This window comes from Thamnophis sirtalis, unplaced genomic scaffold, assembly GCF_051295495.1.
Source record: "Thamnophis sirtalis isolate CommonGarterSnake01/CBP01778 unplaced genomic scaffold, rThaSir2_p1.2 scaffold_7, whole genome shotgun sequence".
NCBI classification, from domain to species: domain Eukaryota; kingdom Metazoa; phylum Chordata; class Lepidosauria; order Squamata; family Natricidae; genus Thamnophis; species Thamnophis sirtalis.
In genome coordinates, this window is record NW_028261387.1 from 64,446,092 (window position 1) to 64,469,210 (window position 23,119).

At 39.9% G+C, this 23,119-nt stretch overlaps 1 protein-coding gene across 2 annotated transcripts in view; it reads left to right on the plus strand.

Moving 5' to 3' along the window:
* ACSS2 (acyl-CoA synthetase short chain family member 2) overlaps nt 1–22,097 on the plus strand; it is a 62,402-nt gene extending 40,305 nt beyond the window's left edge. For both annotated transcript variants that reach the window (XM_087720308.1, XM_087720309.1), the window contains 11 exons: nt 4,049–4,186; nt 5,784–5,954; nt 6,738–6,871; nt 9,870–10,002; nt 10,498–10,554; nt 12,078–12,158; nt 13,439–13,547; nt 14,470–14,538; nt 17,440–17,616; nt 19,502–19,576; nt 20,197–22,097. In XM_087720308.1, the coding sequence (XP_087576434.1) occupies nt 4,049–4,186; nt 5,784–5,954; nt 6,738–6,871; nt 9,870–10,002; nt 10,498–10,554; nt 12,078–12,158; nt 13,439–13,547; nt 14,470–14,538; nt 17,440–17,616; nt 19,502–19,576; nt 20,197–20,324 (1,272 nt within the window). In that variant the 3' untranslated portion in view covers nt 20,325–22,097. The remainder of the gene's footprint in view (nt 1–4,048; nt 4,187–5,783; nt 5,955–6,737; nt 6,872–9,869; nt 10,003–10,497; nt 10,555–12,077; nt 12,159–13,438; nt 13,548–14,469; nt 14,539–17,439; nt 17,617–19,501; nt 19,577–20,196) is intronic.
* The last annotated feature ends 1,022 nt before the right edge of the window (nt 22,098–23,119 follow it).

The following is a 23,119-nucleotide window of genomic DNA, read 5'->3' on the forward strand; positions in this document are numbered from 1 at the left end:
CCAAACAAATCAAGTTTGTTTTCACTTAAAAAATCTTTAGAATTTTTAATTAATTCAGATGTAATTAGAATACTTTCAACTTAAATACATCCTCTTATGTTCAATTTGCTTGTCCGGCTGTGTTGGTTGCCTTATTATCTGTTGGACTAATATATAATCTGTTATGTAGTACAATTATTACAGTAAAGTATTTCAGACAAGCCTATGCATCCTAAAACTTTGAATATCCAGCTGAGTCTCATTTGACTTACAGCTTCTACTACGAATGTTTGTTTCTGCTAATTTTTTGCAGGGGGGGTAGGAGGATTGGATTATTCAGAGTTATCCAGTTTGGGCTGCACGTTGAATCTCTCCTAGGGCAAAGCCATATCTGACAGCCATGCAAAAACAGAACAATTCTTTTGGAAGTTTTTTTTTCTTTTATACCTCCAAGTTTACATTTTGAATCGGTAGAAAGACAGTGCTTCCATTTTTGAAATGTTTTAGCTCTGGAAAATACTGGTTTGATTCTTTTGTGAAATGATAATGAATGTCTTGATCATGAATTGTTGCCAAGCAGTGACAGTTTGCTTAGCTCAATACTGCCTTCTGCCTGAGCATCTCCATCCAAAACTTTTGCTAATTGATATTATAACACTCAGTGGTTGTTCATTCAAAACACTATGTTTAGGATCAAAAAAGCTAATGTTATTAAAAACAGTTTTACACTTTTTAATACAAGAACTTCACCCAGAACTATGTTGGGCATTTCTTGTGTAGTTAAAGATGGTGGTTTTTTTCTTATTATATATAAATTAAAAAAACTAACAACATGGAGTTTTGTTGATAAAGTAACGTCTTGAAGCGGAGACTTCAGCTAGTACAGAACGCGGCCGCGCGAGTGATTGTGGGCGCACCGCGGTTCGCCCACATTACACCTATCCTCCGCGAGCTGCGCTGGCTGCCTGTGGATCTCCGGGTGCAATTCAAGGTCTTACTTACCACCCATAAAGCGCTCCATGGTAGTGGATCTGACTATTTGAGAGACCGCCTTCTGCCAATAACCTCCCTGCGTCCCATCAGATCGCATAGAGTGGGCCTCCTCCGTATTCCATCCGCCAGTCAGTGCCGACTGGCGACTACCCGGAGGAGAGCCTTCTCAGTTGCTGCTCCGACGCTATGGAACAATCTCCCCGTGGAGATTCGTACCCTGACCACAGTCCAGGCCTTCCGTACAGCCCTCAAGATCTGGCTAGCCCGTCAGGCCTGGGGATAAACTCTTCCGCCCCTCCCGAATGCTGAGAGAATGTTGTGTTTTTAGTATTTTTCAGTTATTGCACATTTCTTTTTATGTTTTGTCTTCACTCCCCTTCCTTGTTATTGTAAGCCGCCCTGAGTCCCCTCAGGGAAAAGGGCGGCCTATAAATGCTATTAAAATCCAAAATCCAAATCCAAATTCTTCTTCTTCAAAGACGTTACCTTTTGAGATGCTGCCAGCCATTTTCATAAGGGGGAATAGATTATCAGAGTTAAATAATTTATCTGACTATGGGGAATTACAGTGGAAATATACGGTAATAGAGAGATTTAATTTACATGACTGAATTGCATAGAAAAAACCCAAACCCAAAGATTAGTGTAATTTGCTAGAACTACTAATAAACCTACTGCATGGATTGTCAATTTTTTGCGGCTTAACTTTTGTTGGCTGTTCTTGGAATGGCTGTACCTTGAATGTTGGATCAGGATTATGTTGCAAATCCCTAGCCTCTGGTTTTGTCAGAAATGTTGGATTGCAGACTTTTCTCAGGGTGCATAGGCATTCTGAAAATTGTATTTCAACATATTTGGAGGGAGCTGATTTCCAAAGGGCTGCTCATATCCATGCAAAATGCTGTCTTTTAGCCTCAGCATCAGAGGTGGTATTCAGCAGTTCTGGCCAGTTCTGGAGAACTGGTAGCGGAAATTTTGAGTAGTTCAGAGAACTGGTAAATACCACCTCTGATTGTCCCCACCCCTATCTATTCTCTGCCTCTTGAGTCCCAGCTGATCCGGAAGAAATGGGGATTTCCTCCCCCTGCCACCCCCATCAAGCCATGCCACGCCCACCAAACCACACCCACAGAACCGGTAGTAAAAACTTTTGAATCCTACCACTGTGCAGCATGCTCTTCTCTCAGTAGAAAGATGGGACACTGTGACATGCTGCTTAGTTTGTTCTGTTTGTTTCAAATATTTATATCACTTTTATGCCACAGGTGGCTCCTTGAAACAAAGCAGAACTAATAGACAATCTTTCATTATGTGTAACATTGACAGAAATATTCTTCATGCAAAGTTCTTCTGACTCTTTTTAAAATTGTGTTGTCTTCTGATACCTACTGTGTGGTGAAGATTTTTCTACTTAAATGTGCACATTGCTAGAGAAAGGAGTTAAAATGCATGTTGTGTCAGATTTGCATGTTTTCAAAGTGGTTTTTTAAGCTTTTCTTGACTACCATAATGCATAATTGGAGGCTTATATGAATATAGTAGAAAAAGAGATCCGAAGAATCATTCAAAGGACCAATATTAAAATTGAAATTAATTCTGCCCTTAAAAAAACTAAAAACCAATTCTACATTTAATATGGAATTGGATACAAACTTAAACATAATTCAAATGGTCGAAAAGAAACAACAAAAACATGATTGTTACAGTGGTGGGTTTAAAAATTTTTTAGAACCTCTTCTGTAGGTGTGGCCTGCTTTGTGGGAGTGGCTTGCTGGCCATGTGACCAGGTGGGAGTCGTCTCTCTTATACTGATGTTGGCCAACTTGTAAAATGTGGTGAAACTCACTTAACAACGCTCTTGCTTAGCAACCAAAATGTTAGCTCAGAAACTCTGGCATTTGAAGCACGCAAGTCTTAAAGCTGTCAAGTTACAAGATCCTTGCACCCCATAACCTTTAGGGGAAAAAACTCCAGGGGTGTTCAAACTTGACAGCTTTAAGACTTGTGGACTTCAACTCCCAGAATTCCTCCTCCAGTCATGTTGACTCAGGAACTCTGGCATTGAAGCACGCAAGTCTTAAAGCTGTCAAGTTACAAGACCCTTGCACTCCTAACCCTTTAGAAAAAACAACCCCAGGGGTGTTCAAACAGCTTTAAGACTTGTGGACTTCAACTCCCAGAATTCTTCCTCTTGCTCTTCATCTTGATGATGTGGGGACGGGCAGGGGGAGGGAGCTGGAACCAGTTCTAAACGACACTGTAGATTTGTGGAACTTTTTCTAAGAGGTTAGAACTGGCAGGAACCCCTGGATTATTATAATGTTATAATGATTGTAGTGAAACCACTTGTGAGTAGTGTGCATCAAAATGTTTGGATGCTCACAAGATGACAAGAAAGGTGCCACCTAGTGGATGTCTGGATTTTTGGTACAGTGTGGTAATCCCTGGCTATCTGATTTTTCTAGTATATCTTAATTCCATTATGTTCACTAAAGACAAATGACAAGTCCAATGAGGAATATCATTAATATAATCTTAAATTTTCACTTCCAATGCTAACTCTTTAATCTTAAACAGATTTGTATGTCAGCCCCATTCTACATTTATACACCCACATTTTAAAAATACTGGCTCACCTCACTGGATTAATATGATGGGTACAGAGCTTGCAAAGCATGTTTTGAGAAATAGTGGCTTCTAGAGTAGTATATGTCTTTCTCTTTTATCAATATCTTATGTTCTGATTCCAGTAATACATTAATTTTAATAATAAAGCTAGTAGCTTCCCTTACATTTGGGGAAAAAAACCCATTATTTTCAAGAAAAACGAATGTAGTATTAAAGAGTCTCTCAGTAGCTATAGGAAATATGTTAAATTCAAGTAGGAAATAAAATTGTCCACAGGTTTAAGCAAGTGTTATTGTGTTATGAAGGTTTGTAGCAAATAATAAGGATTAGAAATAGTAAAACAGGACTTCTCAGCTACTGTGGAATAATTTTTCATTCAAAAATGCAAGAGTGCATTTTTTTCCTGGTTAGACTGCATTTAAGTATTATGGTGTGTGGTTTCCTTCAGACTCCTTGGGATCCAGAAGTTGATCTTTGGTGGCATGACATCATGAAAAATGCCAGCAAGGAGTGTGAGCCTGTCTGGTGTGATGCAGAAGATGAATTGTTTATTCTCTACACCAGTGGATCAACAGGGAAACCAAAGGTATGTTAACATTTTCCTGGAGTGGTATTAAATAGAAAGTTATAATACTGCTTTTGTCAAATTGTACTCTTTTACTGCTCTTGTAAAAAAAAGTGTTATGTCTACATTTCGTTTTTAAACTTCATTTGTTTATAGTTCTACTAGAGATAGATTGTTCATAGTTCTGTTTGAGATAGAGTACTGAATAAAGGATAATTATAATAATAAAATCAAATAACACCATGCTTTCTGCCCATTCTGTTCAATTAATTTGCAGAGCTCCAAAAACTCTGGAGCTGACACCCTAACACAGTGTTTCCCAAACTTTTGACATATGTGTACCGCTTCTATAATTTTCGTAACGCTGAGTACCCCTCATAACTACATAAAAAAATGTAGTTAATGATTTTCACGCTTTCATCCAGAACTTTCTGTAGATCAGCGGGCATCTTACGTGTTGCCAAAGCCTCTCTGTGTATGCAACAATGTGTGGATATGACATTTGGAGCAACATTTTGAATTCTTGCAATGAGTCCTTTATTAATTCCGACCATACTTTTTGCTCCATCTGTGCTTATTCCAACACATCTATTCCAATCAATTTTGTTCTCTTGCATAAATGTATTCGTAACATTAAAGATATCTTCTCCTGTTGTGATATTCCCACGTGATCCCCACCAAACTCCGGTGTAACGCGTACCCCCACCAAACTCTTCCCGTACCCCTGGGGGTACACGTACCACACTTTGGGAAACACTGTTCTAACACAATAGAAGAGCATGTATCTCAAGGTTGAACTGTGGGATCTTTAGTGCTTAATCCCTAAAAGGGAGTGAGGATTTTGCAAACTTCACTCTCTTATACTGATGTTGTTAACAAGTTTGGTAATGAAATGTCTGCAAGAAAACAACCAAGCGGAGAGAACACCAAGGACTCCACCTTCTACATTGCTCAAGAATGGTATATTGAATATTGGGGCTGGATTTGTCTTGGTTTTCTTACAATAAAACCTGCAGAGGATGCTATAATTCTAAATGTACTGTATTGGGGAGGAAAATCAGTAGCGTGATTTGTGTACTGTGGAATTCTGTGGAAGGTGGCAGAGTACAAATAAGAAGCTTGTATGGGCCACAAGTTATAGATACATGCACTTTTTCACCAAGAATTAATTGTGGAGTGATTGATAAAACTAAAGGGAACATTCCAGAATAATTATTTATTTATTTGAAAACTTTATAGAGTAGCTTATCATAAGCAAATAACCCTGGGCAAAAACAATACAAAATCAAAATAAAATACACATATGCAGTTAAAAATAAATAAGTACAAAAGACAAGGTGGCTAATATAAAACTCAGTATTCCAAATGAACATGTATGCTGTATTGCTAACAATATAGCCCTAACATCTGAAAGAAATACCAGGTTTTCATGCCTTCACTTCATATTTTTCTGAAAAATCTGATCATACCTTGCAGACGTGCACTGGAATATGATAAATTCAGCAAATTAAAAGTAATTTCCTGCTGGCTATTGGCAATGCTGCAATTCCTGGCCAATGAGAACTAATTTATATTTAAAATGTTCCTTTGCATGGATATTCTGTGTTCTGTATTTCAGGGTGTTGTACACACAATAGCTGGATACATGCTTTTCACGGCTGCTACTTTTAAATATGTGTTTGATCATCATCCTGAGGATATTTACTGGTGCACAGCTGACATTGGGTGGATAACTGGCCATTCCTATCTCACGTATGGACCCTTGGCAAATGGGGCAACCAGTGTCTTAGTAAGTTCTATGATAAAGTCTGACTGTATGGAAATATCTAGATTTAATTCCTTTGTAGAGTGAATAGCATCAGTCTATCTTACAACTTTCTTAACAGCAACGAGCAGAGGATGTGATTAAGCTAATTGAAAAATATAGCTCTCTAAATCATATTTTGACCTATATTCTGATCTGATACTGATTTTAAAAAAAGAAAGAGTTATTCCTTGTTTTGACAGGCTTAAAAGAAAGTTTCATGGAATTTCTTCTCCACTCTGTGTCAGGGTTCTGACAGATGCCCTAATTAAATCATGAGCTTTGAGCCAAGCTTCAAAAGAAATCCAGTTGTTTATTAGGAGCTCCATGTCAGCACTACCCAAGTGAAGCCAACTCTGACCCTACGTAATTTACGCCCCAATCATGCTCCTGTTTCCCGCCTCCCCCCAGGGTGTGTCATAAATCACATTCACCAACAGAGAAGTTTTGCCGGTTGTAGAGATCTCTCCCCTCCCACTGCTGTGGGTAGCCCTGGGAGACAGCCTTGAAGGAGATAAGGATGGAATGTACTTCTGTGTTTGGCTGCCATGCTGCTCCAGCTGTTTCCCTTCCCCCTTGCTTATGGCAACTCGAGAGCAGGCCAGGGATGCTTTGTAAGTTGACACTCTGTGCTTTAGTGTTGTGGAGGTTCTCCTCTGCTAAGCAATATTTCCTGAACTTTGGGAGCATAATAGGCTGTAAAATGTAGGTCCAAGTGCTGAAATTAGCAGTCAATATGGTGCACTGTTAATTGCTATCTCTTTTCAGTTTGAAGGGCTCCCTATTTACCCAGATGTTAGCCGTATGTGGAATATCATTGACAAGTACAAAGTGACCAAGTTCTACACAGCACCCACTGCCATTCGCCTCCTCATGAAATATGGAGATGAACCTGTCAAGAAGTAAGTATGACTTTAAGGAAAACAGTAAGGCTGATTGCCTGTGATTTCCAGGAAAATCCTTTGGAAATACATATGTAGCACTGGTTTAGAGCACTAGAGCAAAGTAGACTGCTCCAGTCAAATCCCTAGGCATCTGTGTTTTGTGTACATGTTTATACTTAACTTTTGTCCTGCATGTTAAAGCCAGGGGAAAGGGGAATACATGTGAGTAGGCTTGCTTTTAGCTGGAGCTCTAGTGACTGCTAGAGAATGCCTGCCTGAACCTCCTTCAAATTAAAAAAAGGTACATTGAAATGTCTTGGAAACATGGAAGAAAATGGGCACATGGCACTGCAGATCCCAGCTTCTCTGGAAATAGGACTAGAAAATATCCAGATTAGGGCCTCATGATATTTTTTCAGGCCAGTTGCGATGCCTGCATTCATATCAGGGCTGAACTCCAAGGGATATTTCATGGCAGGATAAAGGACTACGTATGATCAAGAAAAAAGCTAAATTTAAATAATGTATTTCACTATTGTTGCAATAAAAAATATGGTCTGGTTTTAAGAGAACCTGGGGATTGCTTGTAAGACACTGGGGACTAAATGTAATCTGAGACCTCAAATTGTGCATACTGCATCTAGACTAGATTAAATGTGCTAAACATCTTTATTTTTAATAAGCTTTGTTGAATGTTGTGGTAGCTGCTTCATACATAAACTAATTCATGATTTTAAAAAAGCCACAATGGCTAGGTTCATGTTAACACATTAAACCAGGCTCCATCATGTATTAGTGCAATTTGTGAACTCTGCCAGCTTTTATTATTCAATCATCTGATATAATATTCAGGATAGATACTGATCAGATCATTGAAACTGTCTAAAAGTTTTGGATTTCAGTTTTTCTTAATCTCAGGCAGCATGTCATTAGCACACAATTATAGGAAATTACAAGACATTGGAATTACTGTATTTTTCAGAGTATAAGACGCACCTTTTTTCCTCTAAAAAGAGGCTGAAATTCTGGGTGCTTCTTATACACCGAATACAGCAGTTTTTGCCTCACGAAGCCCCGCCCCTTCACCAAAATGGCTGTGCATAGCCTTATGGAAGCTTTCAGAGAGCTCTTGGGGGCTGGGGAGGGCAGAAATGAGCAAAAGAAAGGCCGTTTTTTGCTCTATTCTGTCTCCCCACCCCCCAGCCCCCAGGAGTACTCTATAAGCCTCCATAAGGCTATGCATGCAATTTGTTTGACAAAAAAGGGCCTGTTTTTGCAAAAAATGGGCTGGGTTTTTTTCCTCATTTTTGGCCCTCCCAACCCCCCAGGAGCACTCTGCAAGTCCCGCCCCCCCCAGGCTATTCATGCCTTTTTTTAAAAAAAATGGGCCAATTTTTGCAATTCTTGTTTTGGGGAGGTTTGCAAAGTGCAAAAACTTTTTTTTCCTCCCTTCAGAAAGCTGTTTAGTTAGAGGGATTGATGAGAATTACATTGGTCAAGTGCTGTGCCAGCAGAAACCAAGTTTGCTACAGGTTGTCAGCGATTTCCTTCTCCAGCACATGGATAAATGCACCTGGAAACATCTACCTACCTACCTACCTACCTACCTACCTACCTACCTACCTACCTACCTACCTACCTACCTACCTACCTACCTACTCCCTCTCTCTCCCTACCTTTTGCTGTATTTCTCTCTATTTTTCTCTTTCTATCCCTCTACCTAACAACTTACCGTATATACTCGAGTATAGGCCGACCCGAATATAAGCCGAGGCACCTAATTTTACCACAAAAAACTGGAAAAGTTATTGACTCGAGTATAAGCCTAGGGTGGGAAATGCAGCAGCTACCGGTAAATTTCAAAAATAAAAATAGATACCAATAATGCCATTGCCCATTGAATAACATATACAGCCTGCCTGTGCCCATTAAATATACAGTAGCCATTGTAAAAATTTGCTCTGGATAACAAATTATTATCACACAATACCGGTGTATTCAATGAAATACTTCACTCACCTCATGATGCTGATGTCCCACTGTGATGATGATGTCCCGTGCAGCCGCGGGAGCGATGTCCCGCCTCCTATGACACACGGCATAGTGATTCCTATCATTGGATCACTGTACCAGAGGAGGTGGGACATCGCTATGTGGCTGCTTGCCATAACAAGGAGGAGGTGGGACATCATTGCAGAGCGGCAGGAGGGGGAGGAAGGGGAATCGTAAGACAGCCCTGCATTACATTAGAACGTGAGGAGGGGGGATGGTGCGGTGCGCGCTGCGCGGCAAACTGACACAGAGGGAGGGGAAACTCACAGGGGCGCCGGGCCATTCACGAGCGTCACCCAGCGGCATGGCCCCGCCCCTTTTTCTCCTCCATTTCGGGCAAATTTTTCACTGACTCGAGTATAAGCCGAGGCGGCTTTTTTCAGCCCAAAAAGTGAGCTGAAAAACTCGGCTTATACTTGAGTATATACGGTACCTAATTTCTCTCTCTCTCTCTCCCTCCCTCCCTCCCTCCCTCCCTATCTACTGTATTTTTATCTCTATTTCTCTCTCTCTTTCCCTCTACCTACCTACCTATCTACACTCTCTCTCTCCCCCTACCTACCTACTGTATTTCTCTCTCTATTTCTCTCTCTCTCTCTCTATCCCTTTATCTACCTACCTACCTATCTACTCTCTCTCCCTAGCTACCTACTGTATTTTTCTCTCTTTCTCTCCCTCACTATCCCTCTATCTACCTACCTATTTTTTTTTTAAAAAAATTGCCTCTTCAAAACCTGGGTGCATCTTATACTCCAAAAAATATGGTAAATTGTTTATGTAAAGAATAGTTAATGTGTTTCTGCTTTACTTAAATCCACTTTTGACTAGGTAAAGGCATTGTGGATTTCTGAAAATGTTCTTGTTTATTCAGTAATGGTAAATGGCTAGCTTTGAAATCAAATTGTAAAATAAGTTTTCCTTCTGGAACAATTTTCTTTTTAAAACCTATACCCTGTTGATTCAGATACAGCAGGAAATCCCTGAAAGTGCTGGGAACAGTTGGAGAACCCATAAATCCAGAAGCTTGGTTGTGGTTTTATAGGGTAGTTGGTGAAGAACGATGCCCTATAGTGGATACCTTCTGGCAAACAGAAACTGTGAGTTCTTCATATTCAGCTTTCTTATTATTCCTTGTTCTCCAAGGCCTGGATTTCAAACTTGCCTACCAACTCATTACAGCATGTCATAATGTAGACGCCGTTCCTTTGCTGCTTATTTGTGCCATGTAGTCTCTTCCCGAAGCAATGACAACTTCTCCTTACCATCAAGGTTTCCAAAATCCTATTAGAATCCCTCAAGATCCCAAATCCTGTTAGAATTTGTTTTTTCTCTTTCTTTCACTACCCAAGCTCTCCCTCTGCTGTGCTAGGCAAGAATTATTCCTTGTATAGCCTTCATGGCGCTTTTTATGCTTTCTTGGTTTAAATACAATAAAAGAGACATGCATGTTTTAAAAATGAAAATTGAAATGATGATGGTGGTAATGTCTGGAATAAACGTCTGTGTTCATTCAATTCAGGCTCTGAAAACATTGTGTGAGGTATTTTTCATTGGTTTAACTGTTTCATTGCTGTTTTGGTTTCTTCCTGCAGGGTGGCCATGTGTTGACTCCTCTCCCTTATGCCACACCTATGAAGCCAGGCTCAGCTGTAAGTATAGTTCTGGCATATTCGCTTTGTATGCAGGAGGGTTATTGTACAGCTTTATCTTGTGTACCAATTGTGCCCCTATCTGGACCAGGAGGGATGATATACACAGACATTCATATATATAAGTCAGTAGGGTAGCTGGCAAGGAAAGTTGCAAGTTCCTGGGATTAGTCTCATCCACCTATGGATCCTCCCCAAGCACTCCGTGCTTGTTTTGCCCTAGCCCAGGCCTGTGAAACTGGCGGCTCATGAGCTGGATATGGCCACGCCCACCCCAGCTCAGCAAAGGCAAAAAACATCCCAATACATCACGATACGCCCCACAATGCAAACGGGTGTGCATCCTCCTTAACGTTACCTCTCCGCACTCTTGTGTTGCCTATCTGAATTTCACCACATCTCCATTGCAGCCTCACACACCTCCATGTACCCTCAGACGCAGTTCCAGACCTCACCACACACTCCTGTGCCCCCATGTGCCTATTTCTCTTACACCCTCCCTGACCCTCGCCAAATCTTCATCACCCCCTGCACACTCCCACTGAGCCTTGTTCTGCTTCCCCTTGCACACCCCCTTGTGCTCTTCCAATTTGACAGCAGACACCTCTATTTGCCAGCCTGCTTGTGAGCCACCAGTGACTTTCAATTTCCTGCTGGCTTCTCCATTGACTTGGCTGTGGGAAACTGCCAGAAAGCTGCCTCACAATGTGGGATTCAGTTAATCATGCAATTGGGATGCATTGTTTAGACAACACAATTGTGCTTTAGGACTGTATTGCTTAGTGTTGGAAATTCCAGTCCTAATTGCAATCATGAGTTGAGGGCTACCTATAAAGTATTTCATGGGTTATTTTAGGGGCCATCTTTTTCCAGTTGTCTTTACCCATGTGGTCAGTTACTTGACCACAAGTGGATTGGTTGCTGGTTTTCTCATTTGCCATAGCATGCTTGTCTCATGTTTTATTTGTTTCCTGGTCCTTTGGTTGTATGGTTTTTAAATTTTGTTGGCCATCTGTGGCCACATTTGCAAAATGGGCAGTCATATAAATCAATTAAGTGAATGAGTAGTCTTTAAAGAAAAAAAGGGTTAATTCCTGAAATCCACCCTGAAATCTGAACTTAATGCTAAAGCTACAGAAGTTTTTAAAAAAGAAATCCTTGGAAATCTGTTGATATAACTGCACAGGTGGACTGTAAGCCATGTATAGCTTACTTGGTGTTTCCAGCTCTCTTTTCTGTGGCAAACTTCTGCAAGACTCAAGCACCAAGTTTCCTCTTTAAACTCCCTTCAGCCACATTTTAAAAAAAGATTGAATATCTTTAATTCACCTTTTTCGGCTACACATTCCAGGAATCTCCTTTGCAGCCTCCAGATTGAACAAGGTTGCCATTCCTATTGTATAAATAGATATAAAGGGGATGTCTTCAGTTCTAGGTTGAAGTTCCTTTCGAGTCTAGCTGCCATCTGTCTGTAAGGATTAGATTTGATCTTTAAAATCTTTCTAAAAAATATTTCTGGACAGACTTTTCCTTTCTTTGGAGTGGTCCCTGCAGTGTTGGATGAATCCGGGGAAGAGTTAGAAGGAGAAGCTGAAGGTTATCTGGTAAGAGAACATGATGATGATGATGATGATGATGATGATGATGATGATGATGATGATGATGATGATGGATAGCATGATGTATTCACTATATGGAGTTTCATGGCTCAAATTCCAAGTTCATAGCAAGTTTTGCCTGGACTGTTTGTGCTTAACTCAGTTTCCTTACTGCATTTTGAGATCCTGAATGGATGCTGATGAGAGAACTCTACGTTTGGTTCTGTTATTTTAAAAAAAAATACACGTTACAAGTAGTCATGCAATGAAGACTGTTTTGCTTCAAATTGTCCCTCATAAACTTCTGTATTTTCCAATTTGTCAGGATTAGTAACTGTTTAATTGGATAAACTACAGGAAGATTTCAGTGAGAAATAAGTATAGAAGACATCACCTCTTTCTCCTCCAGTGTTTGAGCACAGCTTTTATTTAAACATACCAATCAATAATAATACATCCAGTTATGGGATTCTATACCACGGATATTTTGGCTCTGTTCAGCACTGCGTATAGTTTTGAGGGAGGGTTTAGGAAGTTCAGGTTGCTTTCTAAAAGTGGACACAGTACACTTTGTCTACTTGGGTTAATTTGCATGGCTTTTTACCCACACTTTTTATCAGGAGTAGGAGATCATGGATATCCCTGCAGAATAGACTGGTGCCCAGTAGCTGAAAAATAACAGGGTGAGGTTGGAGGACAAAGTTGCTTGGGAGCTATCCAGCCTCTGGGTCTGATTACCACATTTCTGTTTATCTGATATGGTATTCTTGTTTCTGAACTTAGTTATTAGTTTGACTTCAGAGTAGACTAGTCCTTATTGTTTGTGTTAATATTTATTCATTATGCTATCACCTAAAATTATAAAATAATACGTTTCTAAAAATCAGGTGGGGATGATATGAAACATTCCAAGGCCTATCACTGCTGCATTCCTGAACAGTGAAATATTTGTCAGTATACTGTATTGTTTTGTTTGTTTCAATTCTGTGCTTTGACATCAAGCAGACCTCTGTCCAAGTACTTTCTTAATATGATGACATGTAGTTGTGAACTTGGGCTATTCTTTTTGTCATACCAAAAACATGGTATGTGGAACAAACTACAGTTGCGTGGATCAGAGAGGGCTAAAACATTAACCATGATTTACAACCCAACTATTTGGGTTCATACATAGTACATCTGAATCATATAATCATATAAATCACATTATACTTTGTATTTTGCTTGAACTTAGCCAGTGAAGTTTTCTACTTTCCTCACATTTCTCACCCATAATCATTTTTTAGGTTTTTAAGCAACCCTGGCCTGGAATAATGCGCACAGTGTACAAAAACCAGCAGCGGTTTGAGGCAACCTACTTCCAAAAGTTTCCTGGTTATTATGTGACTGGAGATGGTAAGTCTTCACAAAGGAACTTTGACTCAAAAATATTATCTTATGAAACTTACTTCCTGATTAATTTAGAAATATTTAACCATGTTAAAAGTTCCCATAAATGTACTTTTCTACTATGACCTCCTCAGTTTCCAGCAGTTACAACTGAATTCTTCTAAAGCAGAACTCTTTTATAGAGCTCAGCTTTTTAAAGATATATTCACAGCCCTGAAATGAAGTACATTTTCTAATGCATGCAATCACTTGACTAGCTTTTCAAGTCTCTTCAAGCAGAGTTCTCAGCCTTTCCCATCATAATCTTTACTATCTCACCTCTCGCGCTCCTGGTGAGATCCTCTTGGGTAGGCTTCCATAAGCCACTCCTTGATAAAGTCAATTCTTTGTCCATTTTTACTCAGAAGGAAGTGTGTAAATTTCTGATTTCAACTTCCTTACCCTTTCTCAAGTTTATTAGATCAGCAAAGAAATACTGGATGTGAATAGTAATTCCAGAAGATAATACATGGTGTACATAAAAGTTAATAAATTAATTTAATAGTAAATGAGGGAAAGGAAAAAGAAAAATATCATGAATCATGCAGTGGCTACTATTTTGGGTAGAGGTACACCTACAATCAATATTTTACACACACACCTGTGCCAATTAGAACTTTTGTTTCAAAGACACAATTCAGCTCACCCCATGAAATAACCAAAGGAGTTTAAATCTCAGAAGTTTTTTTTAGAATTTGATTTTCCCAAACTGTTGGATTAAATAGTATGAATGATTTAGGTTTGTTTATAAATTCTTCTGGGTCTGAACCTCTTGGCCTGGGATTTATTCACATTCATTACAGACTCAGATACAAGGGCTGAAAAATTGAAGGGCAAAGATTGAGAGGAACTTAAAGTCTACGGGGCTTTAATTTTGTCTATTTTGCAGGCTGCAAGAGAGATAAAGATGGTTATTACTGGATCACAGGTCGAATTGATGACATGCTGAATGTTTCTGGTAAGAGCCAAATTCTTATGGAAGGATAAAAGTTGCTTGCACAACTATCTTGTTGACATAATAAAATTTTTAACATCTTTAGACCTTGGTCTTGGTCTTCACCCCAAAGTTGATGTGTGTTTTTTTTCAAATAAGAAAGAAGAAATGTGTTTGGAACTGTGCTTGGTCATTGCTGGAGAATACAACCCATGATAAATGAGAAAAATATCCAGTATTCACCCTTTGTCCTACCAGAAAAACTAAATCAGGACATGAACAAATTTAAGTAATTTGATGTTGATAGTTTTACTGGGACATCAGCCAGTCTTTACAAAATAAAAATGGCAAGAAATAAATGCTTATGTCCTTAAAATTGTGAACCAATAAAGAGGTTTTTTTACTTACATGTCTAGAGCACACAACTATACATTGCGTGTAGCATAATTTGTTTGTTTGTTTGTTTGTTTGTTTATTGGAATTTGTAGGCCGCCCTTTTCCCTGAGGGGACTCAGGGCGGCTCACATAAACTAGGAAGGGGGGGGATACAGACAACAAAATAGAGACAAATACTAAAACGGTAAGCAACATACATTCATCATTCGGGAGGGGACTATCCTTATCCCCAGGCCTGGCGGGCGAGCCAGTTCTTCAAGGCTGTGCGGAAGGCTTGGACGGTGGAGAGGGTGCGGATCTCTACAGGGAGCTCGTTCCAAAGGGCCGGGGCTACTGCTGAAAAGGCCCTCCTCCTTGTAGTTGCCAGCCGACACTGGCTGGCCGATGGAATACGGAGGAGTCCTAACCTATGAGATCTTATTGGTCGCAGGGATGTAATTGGCAGAAGGCGGTCTCTCAAGTATCCAGATCCACTGCCATGAAGGGCTTTATGGGTGATTAGTAGCACCTTGAAGCGCATCCGGAGATCGACAGGTAGCCAGCGCAGCTCGCGGAGGATAGGTGTTATGCGGGTGAATCGAGGAGCACCCGCAATCACTCGCGCGGCTGCGTTCTGCACTAGCTGAAGTCGCCGGATGCTCTTCAAGGGCAGCCCCATGTAGAGCACATTGCAGTATTCCAGCCTAGAGATCACTAGGGCCCGAGTGACTGTTGTGAGAGCCTCCCGATTCAGGAAGGGTCGCAACTGGCGCACCAGGCGAACCTGGGCGAATGCCCCCCTGGTCACAGCCGTTAGGTGATGGTCAAATGACAGCTGCGGATCCAGGAGGACTCCCAAGTTGCGAACCCTCTCTGAGGGGTATAGAATTTGACCCCCCAGCCTGAGTGATGGTATATTAGTCAAATCTTTGGGAGGAAAACACAACAGCCACTCGGTCTTTTCCGGGTTGAGCACAAGCTTGTTAACCCTCATCCAGTCCATAACGGCCTCAAGACCCCGGCTCACCACATCCACCGCTTCATTGAGTTGGCACGGGGCGGACAGATACAATTGAGTATCGTCCGCATATTGATGGTATCTGATCCCGTGCCTGCGGATGATCTCTCCCAGCGGTTTCATGTAGATGTTGAATAGTAGGGGGGATAAGACCGACCCCTGAGGCACCCCATAATTTAGGGGCCTAGGGGACGATCTCTGCCCCCCCACTAACACCGACTGCGACCTGTCCGAGAGGTAGGAGGAGAACCACCGTAACACGGTGCCTCCCACTCCCACCTCCCGCAGTCGTCGCAGAAGGATACCATGGTCGACGGTATCGAAAGCCGCTGAGAGGTCCAGGAGGACCAGGATGGAGGGATGTCCTTCATCTCTGGCTCTCCAAAGATCATCCATCAATGCGACCAAAGCGGTTTCTGTGCTGTAGCCGGGTCTGAAGCCTGACTGGAAGGGGTCTAGGTAGTTTGCTTCCTCCAAGGACCGTTGGAGCTGAAAGGCCACCACCTTCTCAACAACCTTTCCCAGAAAGGGAAGGTTGGAGACAGGGCGATAACTATTAAGGACAGCCGGATCCAAGGATGGTTTCTTCAGGAGGGGTCTCACCACCGCCGCTTTCAGTGCGGCGGGGAAGTTCCCCTCCCGAAGGGAGGCGGTCACAACCGCCTGGATCCAGCCTCGTGTCACCTCACTGCAGTCCCTGACCAGCCATGAGGGACACGGATCCAAAGCACAGGTGGAGGTACTTACAGCTCTCATGGCCTTGTCCACATCCCCGGGGGTAACATCCTGAAACTCAACCCAGAGCTGTTCTACTTGGTCCCCCAGTGTCTCGGCTGGAGCTGCAGGAATGGAGTCCAAGTCCGACCGAAACCGAGCAATTTTGTCCGCTAGAAATTGGGCATATTCTTCGGCTCTGCCCTGCAAGGGTTCCCCCGCCTCCCTTTTGTTCAGTAGTAATTTGTACATAACTTATATTTTTATATTTATATATCCTAATATTATTTGATATATTTTTATTTCCTCCAAGAAGCCTAAAGGTTATCCTTTATTTGTACCTCACAAATACAAATATGAAGAAAGCTGCCATAGAATATACTAAAATTATAATTATACAATTAATATTACCTATTTAAAAATAAAATCCTAGTAAGCCGTGCCGTGCCTCAAGAAGCTATGGATTATCTTAATGGCAGACTATTAAACACTGTTGGGAGAAATGGAAGTGCCTACTAATATTGCTAACTTTTATTCTGTATTGTACAACTATAAATTCTCATTCTCTATAAAATCGGCTTTTCTTTAGTGTCAACATTTTATAACCTCAACTTTTATTTTCCAACGTTTACAGTATGATAATTTCCTAAGAATAAAGAAAAGAAAACAAAGGAATTAATTAAAAAATGTGACCAGCTTTATGCTTTACATTTTGATCTATAGCTTGATTCAATAATATACTGGTTTTATATAAAAAGAAAAAAATGGTGGGGCACGACCAATTTTAGAAAAAAACTGTTTCTTGTTTTTTTTTGTAGGGCATTTACTGAGCACAGCGGAGGTTGAATCGGCACTTGTGGAGCATGTTTCGATTTCGGAGGCAGCCGTAGTTAGCCACCCACACCCTGTAAAGGGAGAATGCCTCTACTGTTTTGTGACTCTGAAGGATGGACATGATTTCACAAACAAACTGATTGATGAGCTGAAGAAACAAGGTAATTGTATTGACTGATGTGAGAGAAGCACGCTGAAAGTTGTACATCAATCCAGATAGACATAAAAAAACTATTAGATTGTGGGAAATAGGACACAAGGATCCTGAATATAGAATGTAGCAGGAATGAGCAATTTGTGATCCTGTAGATCTTGCAGAAATTAATTTGCAGCAGCACCAGTAATGGGGAAGGTTGGGATTTCTATTTTATGGGAAGGCTATGGTATGCCCATCTCTGTATTCAAGTCTGAGCGTAATCTAGTTAGTTAGATCTAGAACTCTACTAGAACTCTAGTAATCTAGTTAGATTACTAGAGTTTCTCCTGGTTAAACATAACAAATTCAGATTTTTCAAAGCTGCAGCTTCCTAGCCAGCATTGCCAAATTTGGGGGTTTGCCAGAATTCTGGATCCCAGCCTTGAAAAAAACTACCAATCTAATAAAAGAATCAATTAAATATCACGTGGGACCTTTGATATGTAAATTATGCAAGCTCAGTCTGATATTTTATGGAATCAAATGTCTTCCCCATTAGTGGAGCTGTTATAGCATCAACATGTATAGCAAAAAGGGAAGTCCTGTAATGGATGTAGTGGTCTCTATCCCATGGTTACACATGAGCTTTGCTGTGGCTTTTGTGGGAAAAATCCATGTCTATCAGAATGCCTTGTTCCTCAGTCTGGCTGAAAGAGTACTTTTCAAATCAAAAGGACACCTTTTGGTTCTGTCAAAACTAAATTTAGCCCTTGCCTTTCAAGATATGCCCTTGCTGCCAGCTGGCATCCACTTTCAGTACTTAAGAGCACACTGTACACCCATAAACACGGTGGGAATTCTGCAAAAAGTGTGTACATAGTGACTCTCCAACTGTCAGCAAGTAAAGAATGCATTGGCATACTTGGTGTTTATCTGGCCCAGGACTTTTACATAATTCTGCTATTTCTTAATATGCAGAGAGAAAGAATTGCTAGCATTTCTTTTTCCTACAATAGTCTTTTGGGGATAAGTAACTACTGAGTAGTCCCTTTCCAGTTAAAAATAATTTCTGAAAAATACTTGTGCCATTTGAAAGCATTTTAATGGGGAAGATTTTCCTAGGAAATACGTTTGCATTTGGATTTCTAAGATTTTTAATCTTGCATTTGTAACTACAAGAGCTTGTGAGAGTGGGAGTATCCAAGGTCATATAGGAAGAGGCTTGGCCAGGGCTCCAGGGGAACTATCACCAGATGTAAACACCTCCACCTCCCAAATTTTATACAACACATAGGGATCAGAGGTGGGTTTCTGCTGGTTCGCCCGGGATCAGGCGAACCGGTAGTGGCGGTGGCAGGAGGCTCCGCCCATCCACTCAGATGTTTCTGCACATGCACAAAAACGTCTGTGCATTCGCAGAAGTATCATATGAGTGTGCAAGTGAGCGCACGAGCGAACCAGTAGTAAAATAAATTGAAACCCACCACTGATAGGGATTCCATAACATACATTATTACAGTTGTAATGGGAGCAAATATGTGTAACTCAGAGGTGGCACGTTGCCTTGCTTGAGTTTTTTGAACTTGGTTTTTGGGTTATAGACATGTAATTCAAATATTTAAGGGACTGCCACAAGAAGCCAGGCAACGTGCCACCTCTGAGTTACACATATTTGCTCCCATGACAACTATAACGTATGTTATGGAATCCCTGTGTGTTGTATAGAAGAATATGTATCATCCTCTAGTGGTAGATTGCAGTTCTGAGACTGAACATATCTAAATAGAGACAAGACTCCCATTATCAACCATCTCATAGAAGAGGTCAAATGACTTTTCTAAACATGACTTTTAAAAAAAATACTCCTTTTTTTGTTCATAGGAACTAAACAGTCATTTTCTTATTTGCAGTAAGAGAAAAGATTGGTCCTATTGCAACTCCAGATTATATCCAGAATGCTCCTGGCCTGCCCAAAACCCGCTCAGGTATGTTTTGATTTTGATACCTGTTACTGTATATTGCAGGCTCTTGCTAGCTACTAAATGCTATGTTTGTTGTTGTGCTTCAGGAATCAGTGTAAGAATTTAAATCTTTAGAAATTAATGGGCAACTAATCTGTAAATTTACAGCTTGTAAATTAGACAGTCATTTTATTTGCACACATACATACTTACTGAACTAAAGGCACATGTGTTACAAGCTATGTGTAGGTGTGTATATCTATTACAGGACGAGGCCGAAGTTCCTTTGGCCAGAGTATATCCTTTTACAACAGTGATTATTCTCTTGGCAAAACATATTTGTACAACAAGGCCCCCCAAAAATTCAAACATTGGTATCTCAGTTTGGAATCTCATTATTTTAAGATCCATAGTCCCTGGGTGTATCCATTATGTGTCAAATTGGATTTGTGAATGTATTCTAATTGTCTAGAATCACAGCTGCATAAATCTTACTGTTTTGCAAATCATTTGACTCCAGCTTCTTTGCATGACAGATTTAGAGGGCCACAAATTATTATCTGTACAGGATTAATAATTAATCAATTCCCTCATTTCTTTCTCATAATCAAAGTCAACTTAAAAACTGTACTTTTTTTTTGTAGGTAAAATTATGCGGCGGGTATTAAGGAAGATTGCAAAAAATGACCGGGAACTGGGCGATACCTCAACAGTGGCAGATCCAGCAGTTATAAACCATCTTTTCAGTAACAGGTGTGAGACAATAATGTAGCGGGGCTACCCTACTAAAATAGCAGAAATGCAAGAATTTGATGAGAGTATGGCCCCTAAGAGACAATGACTTGAGATGGGAAATTGCTGTGTGCTGCTCTGAATAGAAGATCCTGAAGAGAAGACAAACTGGTGCTCCAACATCCAGTCCTTTCATGTTGTAAATCTAGCTTTGTGCCTCTAGCACTGTGTGTGTTATTTTATAGTCCAATACTCCACATATGAAATTTCAGCCTCATTCACCCAATATTTCAATTATTTTTATTTTTACACTTAACATGCTATAATTGGTGGAGCTTAGAACATGCAGATGCTGGTATGAAGAGGCTTTCCTCCTGAGCTGTAGTTATGAGCCTTTAAAAGGCTTGAGAACTAATAGATTAAGCAGTAATCCTCATGTTGAGGCAGTATTACTGAAATACATATTTTAACAATTAAGCATTTGTTTTAACAAAAATTATCCTGAGTGCCCCAGCTGCACAGCATAGGAAATGAGACATTTTAAAGAAAACTGTCAAATATGAAGCTGTGTAAAATTATTTTTCCAGTGTTATCTCTGTTGAAATGTAGACTGGAAAGGATGATTATACTTTTTTGTTCTCCCAAAGGAATAACACTATCTACAGATTCTAATTTTAAAAAATGCTTGTGTGCTTGAATGCACACATTTGAATTTTTGCAGTATATTGTTCCATGATGGATGCAACGTCAGCTGTCCTACTCATTAAAGCTGTGCTGTTTGCCTAGATATTCTGTAGAGGGAGGTGCTCTTTTTTTTTTTTGGCTAGAAATATTTGGTGCAATGTAAATGCCAGTTGAATCTGGGGGAGATATATCTATTATTTTCATTAACAGATGAGCAGCAGATGCTATAAATATTAAAGGAAGCCATTGTGTGACCAGCTTGTGTTCCACAATCACGTAAAGGAAATGAATAACTAAATATATTCAGAGATTCTGGACTGTTGGAATGTGCCTGGTTACGCTGAGGAAAAGTCTTCCAGAGATACTTAAATTTGCTCAAATTGATCCTGTTTTCTCCATGTGATCATTGTGTAGATCATGTGTATGACCAAAGTCAAGCTGCTTATGAAGCAAAACAAAATGGCCACCAAACAGCAGAGACACATTTTCTTCAGTTAGATGACTTTACTCATAGTTCATTAATCTTGCTTCTTGAAATTAGGGTGGTTCTCATTGAAAGAGCAAAGGCAAAATCAAATTTAGTTTTAGATACGATATGGGTACTTAAGTGAGGAAAACACAAACTCTTTAATCCTTGCAGATTAATAAATGTATAAGATGGGAAAGGTTTGTTTCAAAATTGCCAAGGCATTACAGCACTTAGTGCTATTTACCTTGGAATGTTTTTATATTAGAAACTGCTATTTACTATCTGAAACATTTTTTTTGCCTGTGGTAATCATGTTGTTGCATCCCTGAAGATGTCTGCATTTTCCTTAAAACAGCTTACAACTGTATGCCCCTCATACTGTGTATTTGACTACTGTGACCATTGCTTTATCTTTGCTCATGGGTATATTTCTCATTTTTTAATCTGCTGGTGGTAGTCTAAATGTATTGTGTGTGATCTGCAACATTGATATGCATATAACTATGTTGTACAGCACCGATAGTAGGCCAGTGGCTTACTAAAGAGCTGTTGAAACAAATTCTGTATTTTTGGACGCAGAATGATATAAATATGGTTGGGAAATGGGAAAAATGTTTTAATTGGAATAAATTAAAAAAGATTAAGCCTATAATACAATAATAGTTGGTGTTTTATGTTCCTTGTTTTGAATGATAAACTAAGATTCTCGCCTGTTCTGCTTAACATTTCTGGTATTGTTTCTTCTGTCTGCATTTGTAAAGAGTTTACTAAAGAGGCCCCAGCATAACTGGTTCCATAAAGTAAGACTTTTATTAAACTGTTTACAGATAGTCCTCAACCTACGACCACAATTGAGCCCAAAATTTTTGTTGCTAACTGAGACAGTTAAGTGAGTTTTGCTCCATTTTACGCTCTTTCTTGCCAGTTGTTAAGTGAATCTCTGCAGTTGTTAATTTAGTAAGTTATGTAAATCTTGCTTCCCCATTGATTTTGCTTTTCAGAAGGTAGCAAAGGGTACCTTAAATATGACTAAAATGCCAAGGGGCTGAATTTTGATCATGTGACCATGGAGATGCTGGAATGTTTGTAACTGTGAAAAATGGTCATAAGATTTTTTTTCAGTGCTGTTGTAACTTTGAACAATTACTAAACTGTTGTAAGTTGAAGACTACCTGTTTTCAAATTGGGACTCGTTCTAAGGGTTGTGCATTGCTTTGGATTCAGAGGCAAACAGGTGATTTGGAGCATGTACCATCATCTGGCTGCATCTTCCTAAACCAAGTACATTTTTTTCTAGGCATGTGTTGCAGTTGCAGACATCAACCATGCACTCCCAAGAAGAGATGACTGCTTTAAATAATTGCAAAGCTGTGTTGTGTACATGTCACTGTGTCCCAGAGCATGTTTTTGCTTTGAATCCAAAGCATATCTTTGTTATGGTATCTATTATTAATTGGTTGCAGTAAACTTTTATCAACAAGGACAGATAAAAGTACATATAAAATGTGATCTATTGATTTCATTTGCTTCAAACATAGTGAAAATGGTCTACTAACCATTTGTAGTTGATTCTAAATTACATAATAAAGCTAAAGGAAAATGCAGGCAAAAATCAGTAACATTTCTTCTGCATTATGGAAGGGTTGTACTGGTGGATTATGAATTTGTCTATTCAAAGCTTC